The sequence below is a fragment of the Camelina sativa genome, chromosome 19 (genome assembly GCF_030686135.1).
Source record: "Camelina sativa cultivar CO46 ecotype springtype chromosome 19, ASM3068613v1".
Lineage (NCBI taxonomy): Eukaryota > Viridiplantae > Streptophyta > Magnoliopsida > Brassicales > Brassicaceae > Camelina > Camelina sativa.
In genome coordinates, this window is record NC_141898.1 from 24,814,446 (window position 1) to 24,829,913 (window position 15,468).

General features: G+C 35.6%; 2 protein-coding genes across 2 annotated transcripts; one reads left to right on the forward strand and one right to left on the reverse strand.

Moving 5' to 3' along the window:
• Positions 1-8,957: 8,957 nt before the first annotated feature.
• On the forward strand, positions 8,958-12,791 carry LOC104767237 (putative alpha,alpha-trehalose-phosphate synthase [UDP-forming] 11). The gene is made up of 3 exons (XM_087502952.1): positions 8,958-11,790; positions 11,878-12,151; positions 12,233-12,791. Exons 1-3 carry the CDS (start codon positions 9,809-9,811, stop codon positions 12,590-12,592), a joined length of 2,616 nt encoding a protein of 871 aa, XP_087359078.1. The 5' UTR covers positions 8,958-9,808; the 3' UTR covers positions 12,593-12,791.
• Positions 12,792-12,923: 132 nt separating this feature from the next.
• On the reverse strand, positions 12,924-15,361 carry LOC104767238 (preprotein translocase subunit SCY1, chloroplastic). Its single transcript, XM_010491279.3, has 6 exons — positions 15,062-15,361; positions 14,713-14,870; positions 13,943-14,628; positions 13,647-13,860; positions 13,386-13,549; positions 12,924-13,275 (listed from the first exon to the last, which is right to left on the reverse strand). The coding sequence occupies exons 1-6, from the start codon at positions 15,274-15,276 to the stop codon at positions 13,045-13,047; spliced, it is 1,668 nt and encodes a 555-aa protein (XP_010489581.2). The 5' UTR covers positions 15,277-15,361; the 3' UTR covers positions 12,924-13,044.
• Between the last annotated feature and the right edge of the window lie 107 nt (positions 15,362-15,468).

The window sequence follows — 15,468 nt, forward strand, 5'->3', positions numbered from 1 at the left end:
CTTTACTTAGCTTAGAATTACTTTTACTAAGTTAAAATAAATACAGGTACAATGTATATAAGGAGTAGCTTGTACAACATTTTACAGTTAACGAGAATAAGAAAAATCTTTTCACTCTCTCTCTTCAGCTCAAGCTCTCTCTCTCTAGTTCATTGTCATCTTCGTGATTCAGTTACAAGAATCTTCATAATTTTCTTTTTTTAAAATGTTAATCTATGAAGAATTTTTATGGTACAAGAAGAGGTTATATGAAAGGAAGAGTTTGAGGACATAATATCTTCCACGAGTTTTCTTCTCATTATTCGAGTTCTTTTATTCTTTGCTAAATAGTTAATATATATACGTATATGTGGGATGGGTAGCAGATAAGGTGAATCAAAGAACTTATATGCTACTACTATTTACGTCTAAATGTTCAATTTACTCAGCGGACATAAGTTATAAATGCGTAAACCGGACATCTCCCCACCTTTATGGAAGATGTATTCAATATAACAAGAAAACAAAAAAAAATGTCACTACAACTTCAGTAACCAGATTGTATGAACCCATGTCGACTCATGACTCATCATGTTGCAAACAAGTTACAGCTATCACGTGACTTCGCAATAGCCAAAGATATTTAGGAAATTTAAATTTTTAAAAATGTTATTATTTGTCAGTGGTTTTGTACGCGAATTAAATTGAATTTGCTTACGTTTGATTCAAAGCTGTGTGTAACTAGACATTGGTTGGCGACAATTAAAAGGTTGTCTCAGTGTCGAATTGCTGTAAATCAATCTCAAAAGTCTTGTTATAAGATAGTCTAAATAAATCTACTTAATGATATGAGAAAGTAAACGCGTTGTCGACTATATTCTTGTGTATATATCTATACTTTTCCAAAGTTACTTAGAAAATTACCAAACCGTTAGTTACTTAGAAAAATATCAAACCGTGAGTCCTTTTCTTTTTGGCAACAAACCGTGAGTCTCTTAAGAAAATTATGATTACTCAATCGCAAAAGCTTGAAGGTTGATAAAACTTTTGAATAAAATTTGTCTAAACAAACAATGTAAAAAACATTTCACATGGGATTGTCTAGAGATAATACGGCAAATTTAAGATGCCACTTTGAATTTCAGCCGACATGGAATGATGCAACAATAGTCACACATTGAATTTAGTATATTAATCATAATTTAGTAGGAGAAAACCCTAGAAAACCGACATCTTTGGTCAAGCCAACCCAAACAAAAAAAACACACACACACAGAAAAAGCTAATTTGTAGTTGTTTTTATTTTAGTATTCGAAAAATAACGTGTATGAACCCAATTAAATCCGGCCCACTAAATATATAAATATCAGCTATAGTTGTTTTCACATTGATTTTTTCCTAAGAGATTGTAGGACCATCATACAAAAGTTATTGATGCAAACTGCTATTGTGTTGCTATTGTGTTGGGAAAAAACATTATGAGTGATATAATTTTCGAGAGGATGACGCTAAATGTTTGAAATGATTATCAAAAGAACATGAGAAATTTATAATCAAAGGATAAGATATAAAATGTTCTTTTTGTCAAGAGCTATAAAGGTTTTGGTTCAATGAGACAATGAATATAATAAATCTTTTGAATCACGTGAAAATTTCTCTTCATCAGAATGTTCTTCACAAAATCAAATACAGTAACGTTTTTTATGGTCGATCGAGTAAAAAAATAAAAATAAATTACTAGAATGAAAATTTTTATCTTATTCTAAAGGCAAAACTTTTGGAGTAACATACAAGAATGAATGAGTCATGCTTCCTATTTTGTGGTTGAGAATGAGTCATTCCTTCGTTCATTGGTTTTCTTTTTATTCCCTTTTTTTTTTTGTGTGTGCGAGTTATAAGCTTATATTTCGTGACAATATATATATCTATGATCGTTTATTTCTCGTTAAAAGATAATTTGAATAAAATCTGAATAATCTTTTATTTTCGTGGAACGATACTGCTTTTATGTCCATATGTAGCTGGTACTTTGTGAACATTTTCTAATTTTCTTGATCATTTTTGTCCCTTCCCTATAAAGCTAGCTCGAATTATCTTTTTTTTTTTTTTCTTTTTTTTGAACAAAGCTCGATTTATCTTGTTTCTGTTTTATTTTTATAAATGAATAATATTATAGAAGGATGAAGAAGAAAATATTCTCGATCACATAATTAAGCATTAATCAAAATAGAGAATGAAGAAGAAAAACAAAAAGGTGATGATGATAAAAGCATTATAGTATTTCAGACGCAAATCCATTTCTAGATATTCTTCTAGAAACACATATACGTCTCGTTTTATATATAATATGGTTTATCAACAATCTTATCCTCTATATCTAATTGCATGCCTTGGAACAAAAGTTTACTTAACATACCTAATGTAAATGAAACTGTATATTTCATATGAACAATATATTTTTATCTAGATTTAATGCTAGTTCACCTATCTGTTCAGATCACGTGAACGTGTATTCGTAGTCTTAATTGGACATACTTATCCACTTTTTGTATTATATAGATTAATGTTTGAATTCCAGGTTTTATACTCTAAATAAATTGTGTATTGACTATATATTTTTGAAAAGTGTAAGGCTTTGTCTCTACCAGTCGTATTTAGTTGTAAAAGAATCATAATTCGTCTTTAATTTGATTTGATTTGGTGGTCTGTCAAATTTTGAAAATCTATTTTGAGTTGGTGGATCATTCTTTCGTTTTATTAACTATAGATAATGCCATAATGGTAGTAACCAAATAAAATCTTGTCAATTTATTATTTAAAAATATTTTAATGAAACATTGACCACTTTCTTTTATAATGAAAAGATCCAAACAGTTTCATACTTCAGTTTTATATTATTTTCTTTTGGTTTAGATACCAACCGTTGGTAATAGACACAAAAGCATTTTAAAGAACAATCTATCTCAATCCAACATATGCAGTTCTAACGGTGAACTGATGAGCCTTCTTAACGGACTAGTAGTACTGCTGCGCTTTCAAGATTACGAATTCGAGTTTTGATGTTAATTAGACAGAATTAATCATTTATTATAAGCATGCCGGTCCAAAAAAAGACTATGGACCAAAAACTTATTACATTTTTGTTATCGGGAAAAAAAAAACAAACAAACAATGCTTCTTCGACGGATAACTTAATAAAGAAAGACTCAGTGCTGTTACGAAATGAGCTAAAACAGTTGATTAATGTATAAACATTGTCAAACTTGGACTTGATAAAAATATCGTCAAACTTACGTACGTTCGGGTTTCATTGACTACAGTTGTTGGGGTTATCTTGACTATACATAATACATGCACGTAAATTTTGTTTCGATTCTCATACAATAGTATTATCTAAAATGGAACGTACGTACAAACTAATCCCATTAATTATACAAAAGTTAAATCGTATAAACAAGGAGATAAAGTAGAAAATTAAAATCTCCATAAGTCAACAAGAAAATCTCTTTAAGAGTTTTATAAAATTTTAAAATAGTAATTTGTAAATGGGGTTGGCCAAAGTATATTATCATTGATTGGCTGACCAAAACCGATGGACTCACCTGTTAGTGGATAAATGAAACTTAATAAATGAAATCTGTATAACTTTCGATCCTATCCATTGGTGGTATTATCACTTGCCACGTTTGGCATCCAGTTTTGTCATTTAAAATCCTCTTTTTATTTACGTGTTTGATCTTCTTCCTCGCATTGATACCTTTGCTGCAGAAAATAAAGATTTTGTTTGGTTACTACCATAATTAATTCCCATCACTTAAATCCCTCTTAAATGAAAATTCGAAATAAGGATCTAAGCTTATATAACGTACCAGTATTATACTATTACTTACATAATTCATAGAATAGATTGTTACACTATCATATTTATTTTCAGTGTACGTAATACAAGTAAGAAATATTAGCAAAAGACATTGGTAAATCTTGAATTAGCTGAGAAGGTAAAAAAGAAAACCTAAAAGATGTTTGTTCATACATCGATATAAAAATTTATCCAAACAATGGATCAAAAGTATGATAATTGTAGTTTTCTTCTCAATACCGTTGTTTAGTATATTTGTCGGACTTTCTCGTATATAAATGATGTTTCGGATTTAGTTAGTCTAGCTAGCTATCAATTGTATGTACCTATAAAATAAATCTCATATATGTTTCTCGTTTTGATATCTTTAATGAATACAAAAACTAAAGAAATGATATTTCGATCTATAAAGATAACATTTGCTGTTTTTTGGTTTCAGAATTTTAATTTACTGATAGTATAAATTACGATATTTTCACCATTAGACATTAGTGTATTTTGTAAAGAAGAGTGTCACGTAAGCAATTTAACGGGACCCATAGTTTCTTTGAGTAGTATATCTACCCAACTTCGCATGCAAAAAAACTCCGGCGGCAACGATCAATTGCTTACTTATATGTGTTTCAACGAATTTAACCCAAAAAAAAAAAAAAATAGCCATATTTAAATGAAAAAGAAGAGTCAAAAAAGGGATATTCAAAATAAAAACAAACAAAAAAGTAAAAAGGGAAATAATATAAAATAAATAAAAACTATCTCAAGAGGAAGAGGCTATAGATAAAGTGGGACCCAATAAAATCTTTTCGACAACGTGGCTGATCAGATCAGGTCCCACAAAGACAATATGTGTTTTTCTTTTCTGGAATTTGGATAACTCTCTTTCTCTTTTTTTCTTTCTCCCACAACACGCTCTTATCTTCTTGTCCTAAGCATTTGAAACAATAATTTTTTTTTTTTTCTAAACGTCGAAACAATAACATTTGTTGTTTTTTTTTTTGTAAAAGTCGCTGATGATAGTTTATTTTTTGTGTTGTGCCAGTTTGAAGGAGTGTTCTAACTTATTGCAATGTTTACAACTTTATGGGGCTGCATCTGGTTAGGAGGTTAGATCCATATATGCGGCGGCTAATTGGGTTGTTTACAGGAATTGGACAAGAAGGAGGGGCTGGGACATACTTAGGACTCCCGGAATGTTTCAGCGGATCCAAGAAGGATATGTTAGCATACATTACGGATCGTTTAACCTCTAGATTGTGAGGATGATTTGAAAAAACCCTTTTCTTGGGAGGTAAGGAAGTGTTGCTTAAAGCTGTAGCTTTAGCACTCTTGGTGTATGCAATGTCCTGTTTCCGGCTCTCGAAGTATCAATGTAAGAAGATAACTAGTGCTATGGCTAACTTCTGGTGGAATGCAACAGTAGAGAAACAGAAGATGCATTGGGTTTTTTGGGAGAAAATGTGCAAGTCAAAGGAGCAGGGAGGTTTAGGTTTTCGTGATATTGGCCGGTTCAATCAATCCCTCCTTGCGAAACAGGCTTGGCGCCTTTTAGATGCTCCGTCTTCGTTGTTGGCGCGGGTTTACAAAGTCAGATATTTTCCCACAACATCGCTGATGGAGGCTACTCTTGGGCCACGTCCATCGTATGCTTGGAGAAGTATACTCTTTGGTAGAGAATTGTTGGAAAAGGGCCTAATGAAATCAATAGGTAATGGCCAGAATACTAGTGTATGGTTGGATAAATGGATTTTTGATGAGTTACCAAGGCGACCATGTAATAAGGAACAAATGATTAATCTGAATCTCCAAGTCTCGAAGCTCATAAACCCTCAGGGTGACTGGAATCTACAGAGGTTACAGGAACTCTTCCCTCCGTGTGATGTCACCAAAATTAGATCCTTCCCTCCGGATAGTCGTTTACATGATAGGTTGGTGTGGGCGTACACCAATGATGGGAAATACTCTGTTAAGAGTGGATATTGGTTGATATCTAAAGATTTGGTGAGATGTGATGGGGATTCAGAAAGTGAACAAGCTTTGAATGTACTGAAAGGGAAGATATGGACAATGGAGACGGCTCCAAAAATCAAAATGTTCTTCTGGAGAGTGCTATCTGGTGCTTTGGCGGTTGCAGATTGTCTAAGGAGGCATGGCTTACAAATCAATCCTATGTGTCAGTTTTGTCAGACTGAAGAAGAAACTGTCTCGCATGTTCTGTTTAATTGTGCATTTGCGATAGAGGTTTGGTCTGCAACTGCTTTACCAATGCCAGTCCAAGGTTTTTCAGCATCAGTTTCAAAGAATGTTGAACATTTGTTGTTATTACTTACCAAAACTGAGGTTCCCTTGAGATTGCGGGTTGCTATACCTTGGATACTTTGGGAGATTTGGAAGGCACGTAACTCAGTGGTGTTCGCTAGTAGGGTACAAGATCAACACGTGCTAATTGCGGGTGCAGTGGCAGATGCAGAGGAATGACTAAAACAGAAGAACTTGCAAGACCAGGAACAAAATCATGATTCGGGTGGGGGAAGAGCTATGTTCCTACAAAAGAAATGGACTAGACCGGCTGTGGGAACGCTTAAATGTAACTTATGTGCTTCTTAGGTCAATAGTCATTTTTTTGCTGGTGGAGCTTGGATCCTTAGGAATCATGTTGGCGATGTACTGTTTCATTCCCGCAACGTTTTTTTACCGACAGTGAATCGTATTGCTGCAGAGTTGCATTGTCTGTTATGGTGTCTTGAGAGTTTGCGGGATCTACATATATTATCGTGTGAGGTTTGGACAGACTGTGGGGCAGTAATGCGTGCTCTAGAGAGACCCCAGGATTGGCCTAAGTACCGCTCAAGTCTTTATAAGATAGGTCAGGTTCTCAATCAATTGCAGGTGGTCTCGATTCATTTGGTGACTCCAAAGTCGAACAGAGTGGCACGATCGATTGCGAAGAGTGTCACACGTGACGGTAGGCTGAATTCGTATTTAGCTTTGGGTGGTCCGGCTTGGTTACATGAGCAGATTGAACGTGAGGGGCGAGCAGATTGAACGTGATGGTAGGCTGAATTCGTATTTAGTTTTGGGTGGTCCTCTTTCTCTTTGTATGTTTCATTGTTAAACTTCTTTCTCCTAATATTGAAATGCACACGATTAAAAAAAAAAGTCGAAACAAATATCTCAAAAAAAAATCGAAATAATAGAAACAAAGCTATTAACAACACAATTTCATCTTCGAATTTACTAGATTGTATTGTGTTTAGAAAACGTTTTCCATATTGTCGATGTCGATGAAGCAAGCTGCCATTCATTTGAAAAATACTGATCGATATTTTGTTGTTTAAATTTATCCAACTTATTTGGGTTTTTTTTTTTTTTTTTTTTCTGTTGTTGTCTACGTTTATTTCGTTTCTTTTATTGCTTGTTGCTATTTTCCTATTTTCTGTCGGCTCTTCTTAGCACCTTTTTGTTTTTATATTTTAAACTTATATATATATATATATCATATACATAATAAATATGGAGAGAACAAAAATCTATAAGTTCTTACTACATTATTTTTATTTTTATTTTTGTATGTTTAAACTTTAAAGGTAACTAAAAATGATAGTTCCAGAAAAAAAAAATTTATCACTGAATCTTAAGTAGTTTGGAGCTATCATTTTATCAAAATTCTAAAATAACTAAAAAAGAGCTTAAACTTATTTTTTTGAAAATTTTGACTATTTTTTTGTTTTTTTAATAAATATTTGTAACTGAAACCAATAAAATCATAACACATAAAACCTTTGACAATTTTTATCATTTATAACTAACACATATATTATTCAATTTAAACTTAACTTATAACATGATTTTAGCATTAGTTACATAGTAATCACCGCTAAATTAGGATTGTTTTATCGTTTATAACTCACACACATATTATATAATTTGAATTTGAATTACAACATGATTTTGGCATTAAGTTACATATATGTAGTCACAGCTAAATTTGGACTGTTCTATCGTTTATAACTCACACGCATATTAACCAATTTATGACATTATTTACATTGTATTCACACTCACATGCATATTATTCAATTTAAACATGAGTTAATTACTAACATGATTTTGGCATAGTTATATAGTAATTACAGTCAAATTTGGATCGTTTTTATCATTTATAAGTCACATGCATATTATCCAATCTAAACATAAATTATAACTTGATTTTAACATTATTTACATAGTATTCACTATCAAATTTAGATTGTTTAATCATTTACAACTCACACCCATATTATTAGATTGATAATTTTTTTGTGAAACAGAAGGAGTATAAGTTTTTACTAACACATAAATAATATAAATGAAAATCGAAAACTTTAAACAAAGAAAAGTAAACTATCCAAACTTCAAAACCAAAAAAAAATTTCAAAACCTATGTAGTGAAAACAATATCTAGCTGATAATTTTCTCTAATCAATTTTTTTTTTTCAAATTTGAAAAATTAATAAATTCTGAGATATATATATATATATATATATATATACGTATATCTTATTATATAATTACGAGTTTAGTTAAGAGGTTAGTTAAAAGTTAGGAGAGATTATTTGAATTTTAGATGAAACACACTGTACCATTAGAAGAAAATAGTGAAAAAGGTATAATAGATGTAAAACACTAAAAATGGTTCCTTTACGATGGTGCCACGTGTCACAATCTGAAGTCCGCCGTCTATGTTTATACAGTTTGAAACGAAGAAGAAGATGAAAACGGAAAAAAAGTTTGAAACGTTCCTGGGGGAAGGGAATGGATGACGTGTCATAATATGACTGGGTGAGATAGCTGCCGTTGATGGCGAAAGTGAAAAAATTGCCAAGTCAGCAAAAAGTCGCACATGCGCTTCCGTGACTTTTCTTTTCTCTTCCCACCCTAACACGCCACGTTTCTTCTACATGTTTGCCACGTGGCTTTTCACTATCCACCTACCATAATTTTCTTTTTTTTACTTTCTGTGGTGGATAGATAGATAATTATGTGAAAGTTATATTATATGGTTGGGGTGATGACCATAATTTGTTACTCTTGATAGTGGTACTTACCAAAAAAAAGATTTGGTGTCTATCCATGATTATTCTTTTTTTTTTTTTTTTCGTATCTTCCTTTCTACAGTAAAATGGTGGTTTGCTATTAATCTTTTAAGTAACCATTGGGATAATTTTTAGGATATGCTAAAAGAATACTTTTGGTAACACAATTTTAAAATGATAAGACAGCTTGTAAAAGAAAATCAAATTTTCTAGATTCACTTAATCCTCTTCCTTTTTTTTTAATTACTTACTACTTACAATTAACAGTTAATATTAAAATATCACTTTTTTTTTTCCAAATTCCTCAACAATATATATATTTATTTATTTCCCTTAAGTTTTAAGGTTTTTTGATGGACTGAGCCAGCTTTTCTCCAATCTTCTCCACGTCAGCAATAAGATTTTTGGAGATAACATATACTCTTATTGCTAAAATGGGAAATAAATAGCTGTAAAATATTTATTTCCCATTTAGGTTGAGGAAAAAAAAAAGAGAAGTAACAGCTAAGAGCAAACTAATCACAGTAATTAGGGTTAATTAGCTTTTAAAGATTTGTTTCCTATTTAAAAAAAGACAAGTCGGTTCGAGTTAATCACACGCGCTCATCTAACGGTTCTCATTAACCAATCATATCCATCTCGAGAAAATCTTGACCGTCCAAATAATTTTTCATTTTAATTATTTTTTTCCTCTTTGGTTTCGTTCTTATCCTCACCGAAAAAATTTCCGTTTTTTCTTCCTTCTTAAATTCCACAATATGGTGGACGCTCTCGTCTTCTTCGTTCTTCGTTCTTGTTCGTAACTACAGCGTTTTCTTATGAAATCTGAAAAAAACTAAACTCTTAAAACTTGATTTCTTGATTTACCCACTTTTAAGTTTTGATTTTTTTTCTCGTCATGTCGCCGGAATCTTGGAAAGACCAGCTTAGTCTGGTTTCATCTGATGACTATCGGATCATGGGTCGGCATCGGATCCTTAATGCCGTGACGAAGCTTTCCGGACTCGAAACCGACGACGGAGACGGAAACAACGATTCTAGCGGCGGCGCGTGGGTTACAAAGCCGAAACGGATCGTCGTTTCGAATCAGCTTCCGATTCGTGCTCACAGAGACATTTCGTCGAACAGGTGGTGCTTCGAATTCGACAATGACAGTCTCTACTTACAGCTCAAAGACGGGTTTCCCCCGGAGACGGAGGTCGTCTACGTCGGATCTTTAAACGCCGACGTTTTGCCATCCGAGCAAGAAGACGTCTCTCAGTTGTTGCTTGACAAGTTTCAGTGCGTTCCTACTTTCTTGCCTAGTGACTTGCTCAGCAAGTATTATCATGGCTTCTGTAAACACTACCTCTGGCCTATTTTTCACTATCTCCTCCCTATGACTCAAGCTCAAGGCTCTCTCTTTGATCGATCCAATTGGAGAGCGTACACCACCGTTAACAAGATCTTTGCTGATAAGATCTTCGAGGTGCTTAACCCTGATGATGATTACGTCTGGATTCATGACTACCATCTCATGATCTTGCCCACTTTTTTGAGGAACAGGTTTCACAGGATCAAGCTTGGTATTTTCCTCCACAGCCCTTTTCCTTCCTCTGAGATTTACCGTACTCTTCCTGTGAGAGACGAGATTCTCAAAGGGTTTCTCAATTGTGACTTGGTTGGGTTCCACACATTCGATTACGCTAGGCATTTCTTGTCTTGTTGTAGTAGGATGCTTGGTCTTGATTACGAATCTAAAAGAGGCTACATTGGTCTTGAGTATTTCGGGAGAACGGTGAGCATCAAGATTTTGCCGGTTGGGATCCATATGGGGCAGATTGAATCTATAAAGGCTTCTGAAGAAACTGCAGAGAAAGTGAAGGGACTGAGAGAAAGGTTCAAGGGGAACACTGTGATGTTGGGTGTGGATGATTTGGATATGTTCAAAGGTATTAGCTTGAAGTTCTGGGCGATGGGTCAGCTTCTTGAACAGAACGCAGAGCTTCGTGGGAAGGTGGTTCTTGTGCAGATTACTAATCCTGCTCGGAGTTCAGGTAAAGATGTTCAAGATGTAGAGAAACAGATCAATCTGATTGCTGATGAGATCAATGCTAAGTTTGGGAGACCTGGTGGTTATAAGCCTATTGTGTTTGTCAATGGTCCTGTTAGTACTTTGGATAAAGTCGCTTACTATGCTATCTCAGAGTGTGTTGTGGTGAATGCTGTGAGAGATGGGATGAATCTGGTGCCTTACAAGTACACAGTGACTAGGCAAGGGAGCCCTGTTTTGGATGCTGCTTTAGGTTTTGGGGAGGATGATGTTAGGAAGAGTGTGATTATTGTTTCTGAGTTCATTGGATGTTCTCCATCTTTGAGTGGCGCGATCCGTGTAAATCCGTGGAACATTGATGCAGTCACTGATGCGATGAGCTCTGCCATGACGATGTCGGACAAGGAGAAAAATCTGCGCCACCAGAAGCACCACAAGTACATAAGCTCTCACAATGTGGCCTATTGGGCGAGGAGTTATGATCAAGATCTTCGAAGGGCGTGCAAGGATCATTTCAACAAGAGATTCTGGGGAGTTGGATTCGGTCTTTTTTTCAAAGTTGTTGCGTTAGATCCAAACTTCAGAAAACTCTGTGTTGAAACCATAGTCCCTGCATATAAGAAAACAAGCAGTAGGTTGATCCTATTGGACTATGATGGGACAATGATGGATCAGGATACTCTGGATAAAAAGCCAAGTGATGGTCTCATCTCGCTTCTCAATCGCTTGTGTGACGACCCCAACAATCTAGTTTTTATCGTTAGTGGTCGAGGTAAGGACCCTCTCAGCAAATGGTTTGATTCCTGCCCAAATCTCGGTATCTCAGCTGAACATGGTTATTTCACTAGGTAATGCTAAAACCCTTCCCTTTCGTTATCTTCTCTCTCATTTGTGTAAAGCTAATACTGATCTCCTTTTTGATTCTGTATTCACAGATGGAACTCTAATGCCCCATGGGAAACAAGTGAATTGCCTGCGGATTTAAGCTGGAAGAAGATAGCTAAGCCAGTGATGAATCACTATATGGAAGCGACTGATGGATCATTCATAGAAGAGAAAGAGAGTGCTATCGTGTGGCATCACCAAGAAGCTGACCATTCATTTGGTTCCTGGCAAGCTAAAGAGCTTCTTGATCATCTAGAGAGCGTGCTCACCAACGAGCCTGTTGTTGTCAAGAGAGGCCAGCACATCGTAGAAGTTAAACCTCAGGTATATATACGAACTAATATAAAATTAACTTGCTTGAAATTGCCATTACTGTCGTCATTGTAATGTGAATTTGGTTCTCAGGGAGTAAGCAAAGGAAAGGTGGTGGAGCATTTGATAGCAACGATGAGGAACAGCAAAGGGAAGAGACCAGACTTTTTGTTGTGCATTGGTGATGACCGGTCTGATGAGGACATGTTTGATAGCATAGTAAAGCACCAAGATGTTTCCTCTATTGGTCTCGCAGAGGTCTTTGCGTGCACAGTTGGTCAGAAACCGAGCAAGGCCAAGTACTATCTCGACGATACCCCAAGTGTTATTACAATGCTTGAATGGTTGGCCGCAGCTTCAGATGGGTCAAAGCATGAGCAACAGCAGAAACAGAACAAGTTCACTTTTCAACAGCCCATGGGACAATGTCGAAATGAGAGCATAGATCTTTGAAAGGGTTTGCTTTAGATTTTATGTTGTTGTGATATTAAAAGATTGTAGGATTTGAAGGTTCAGGTCACATGAAAGGGTTCTAGGGTTTGTTATATGCGTTTGTACAGAGTATCTTGAACTGGTCAATTCGGTTACTTTGTCCCCTTGTGAGATGCTTATACATAGAAAAAGAAATAGATATAATATGAATTCATTTCAATTTAGTTTTCTTCAGATTGAGATTGGGAAAGACAGTTTCGTGTTTCTTCTCATTAAAGTCCCTAACATTTGTCAGTTTCCAAGAAAAATGTTGACTTAGGTTTAGGTTTCACTTTCTTTGTTGTCAAAGAGAGGCCAGCAAAAGTGCATTATATACTAATCAAAACATTTGTTACGAAGTTTTCAATCCATGACAAGAGAACACAGTAACTTGATTCGATGGTATCAGATGTAAAACAGAACGTACCAGTTCTTCAAGGATCATACTTGTCAAGCTCGTAAAACTCAATGTTCTTGTATTTTTGGGAGATAATCTCTGCTTGAACTTTTCTTGCAGTATCTGTCGCACACCCGACAAGGATCAGAACAGAAGTGCCTGCAAATCCTCTGAATGCTGTCAAGTGAGTGATCTGTTCGACTACAGCGGGACCAGCAGCTAGAACAGCCAGAAAAGCAGAACCAAGAACCGATATCCGACCAAGGACCTGATATTGCAACCAGAGCAAGGGAAATTCAGACAATAGATTAATAATAAGAAACCTAAAGATGAGTAGTTTGAGGAAGGAGATAGAGAGCGAGAGAGAGAGGATCTTACAGTTTTGATGAAGAGAGCAGTGCTTTTACCAGGGCGGACTAGAGGGATTGATGCACCTTGGCGTTTTAATTGTTCACTCACATCGTCCGGGTCAAGTTGCAAGAACGTGTAGTAGTAGTTGAAGAAAGCTATGAGAAGTATATTGGTTGAAAGATAGAAAGAACCTGCAATAGTTTGTGAGTGAAGTCTTTATTAGATCTCCATATGAAAAGTTTCAAAGGACTAACTCATCTTCCTCGGTGTGTATTAGGCAAAACTTACCTCCAGGGTTTAAAGCAAAAGCAGCATTCTTCAGAGCAGATATCCCGGTAAATCGTGCCAGTGTAGCGGGAAGAGCAAGAGATGATGTGGAGAATATGATAGGCATCACTCCAGCACTATTGACCTTGAATGGAAGATAAGCTGATTTCTGAAGCCCGCCGGCTTTGCTGGTGTATCTTGACGCATAATTGAGCGGAATCTTCCTCTCTGCTTCCTGAAAAAACTTTGCTTGTTAGACTATCTAAGCATACCAAACTTCATAGATCCACTAAAAGGAACAAAATTTGGTATAGTACCTGAACATACACAATCCCAAGTACCAAGAGGAGAAATGAAACAACGATGGTGCCAAGACCAGTATAGTTCCCTTCCTGTAAGGCCTCTGCTGCTGTTCTACCAAATGATGCAGGCAAGTAAGAGATGATACTTGTGAAAATCAAAAGGGAAGTGCCGTTTCCAAGTTTCAGATCAGAGATTCTCTCTCCAATATATGTAGTGAGAACAGAGCCAAGCGTCAATAACGTGACAGAAGAAACAACCCATTCCGTGCTGAAGTCATTAACGTAAGGACGAAGATAAAACACTTGTCCTATTGCTTGTACTATTGCAAAACCGACTGAAGCGTATCTAGTATACTGAAGAATCTTTTTTCTACCAGCTTCACCTTCTTTTTTCTGAAGATCTTGCAACTTTGGATAGACTTGAGAAAGAAGCTGAAACACAATCTGCGCGTTGATGAAAGGGACGATACCGAGAGAACATATACCAAGTCTACCAATGCCTCCTCCAGAAAATGTATCCAAAGTGCTCAAAATGCTATTCTGATCCAAGTTTCCAACAAAAGCTTCTCTATTAACCCCACCGAGTGGTATGTATATGCCAAGCCGAGAGAGAGCTAAGAACCCAAGAAGCTTCAAAAACTTCCCTGGTAATGGACCCTTGAAGAAATCTCCAAAATCAATGGAACTGTCCTCAATAGCAGCTGATGATTCAAAGAGTGTAATCATATCATCAAATATCATACTACAACCACACAATAAGCGAATGCATATAACGTAAAACAGACCTGCCACACCCCGGCCAGAAGACGGCTTATCTCGTTTGCTACCGGATGAGCTTTCAAATGATGGAGACAAAAGACTCGAAAAGCTTTCCCAAATGCTACTCAAACCAGAAGTTTCATCTGGATTGATGCCCAAAGGATCGAAAACCGAAGCCTCAGAGCTGAAAACATCAACTCCAATCATCAAACAATGCAACAGTAAAAGTGACAAGACAATGGAATCAAGTTCTTATCCATTCATCAGCACAATTCTATTGAAATTCACATGAAAAAGTTTCGAACTTTAAGTCGCATTATCGATTTCAAATAGAACCCATCTGATGTAAAGATTGAAATCTGAAAGAAGAAGTACCTTCTAGAGTTGATAACAAGACCACGATTCCATGATTTGGCTTTACAAGAGTTCCTGGTCTTTGGCGAAACAGAGAAGCTAGGTCTGTAAAGAGAAGAGCTTCGGAGGAGTCTCGAAGATGATTTGTAGTTGAGACGACGAGAAAGAGAAGCCAAGTTTGAAGAAGAAGAAGAAGAAGAAGAAGCGTAAGAGGAAACTTCGCTTACCGTTATCATCCTTATCCTTCTTCTCCTTCTCCACCAGAACGATTTCTTCTTTTTCTTTTCTTTTCCATTATTCTTTTTGTTTTTTCGGAGTTTATGTTTTCTTTTTTTTTTTGTTTCCTTATGGGGAATCGTAATGTATAAGGCCCAGGCCTTGTAGGCCCAATATATTTTTGCAAAATTTTCTCAATTTTGAAGATACTG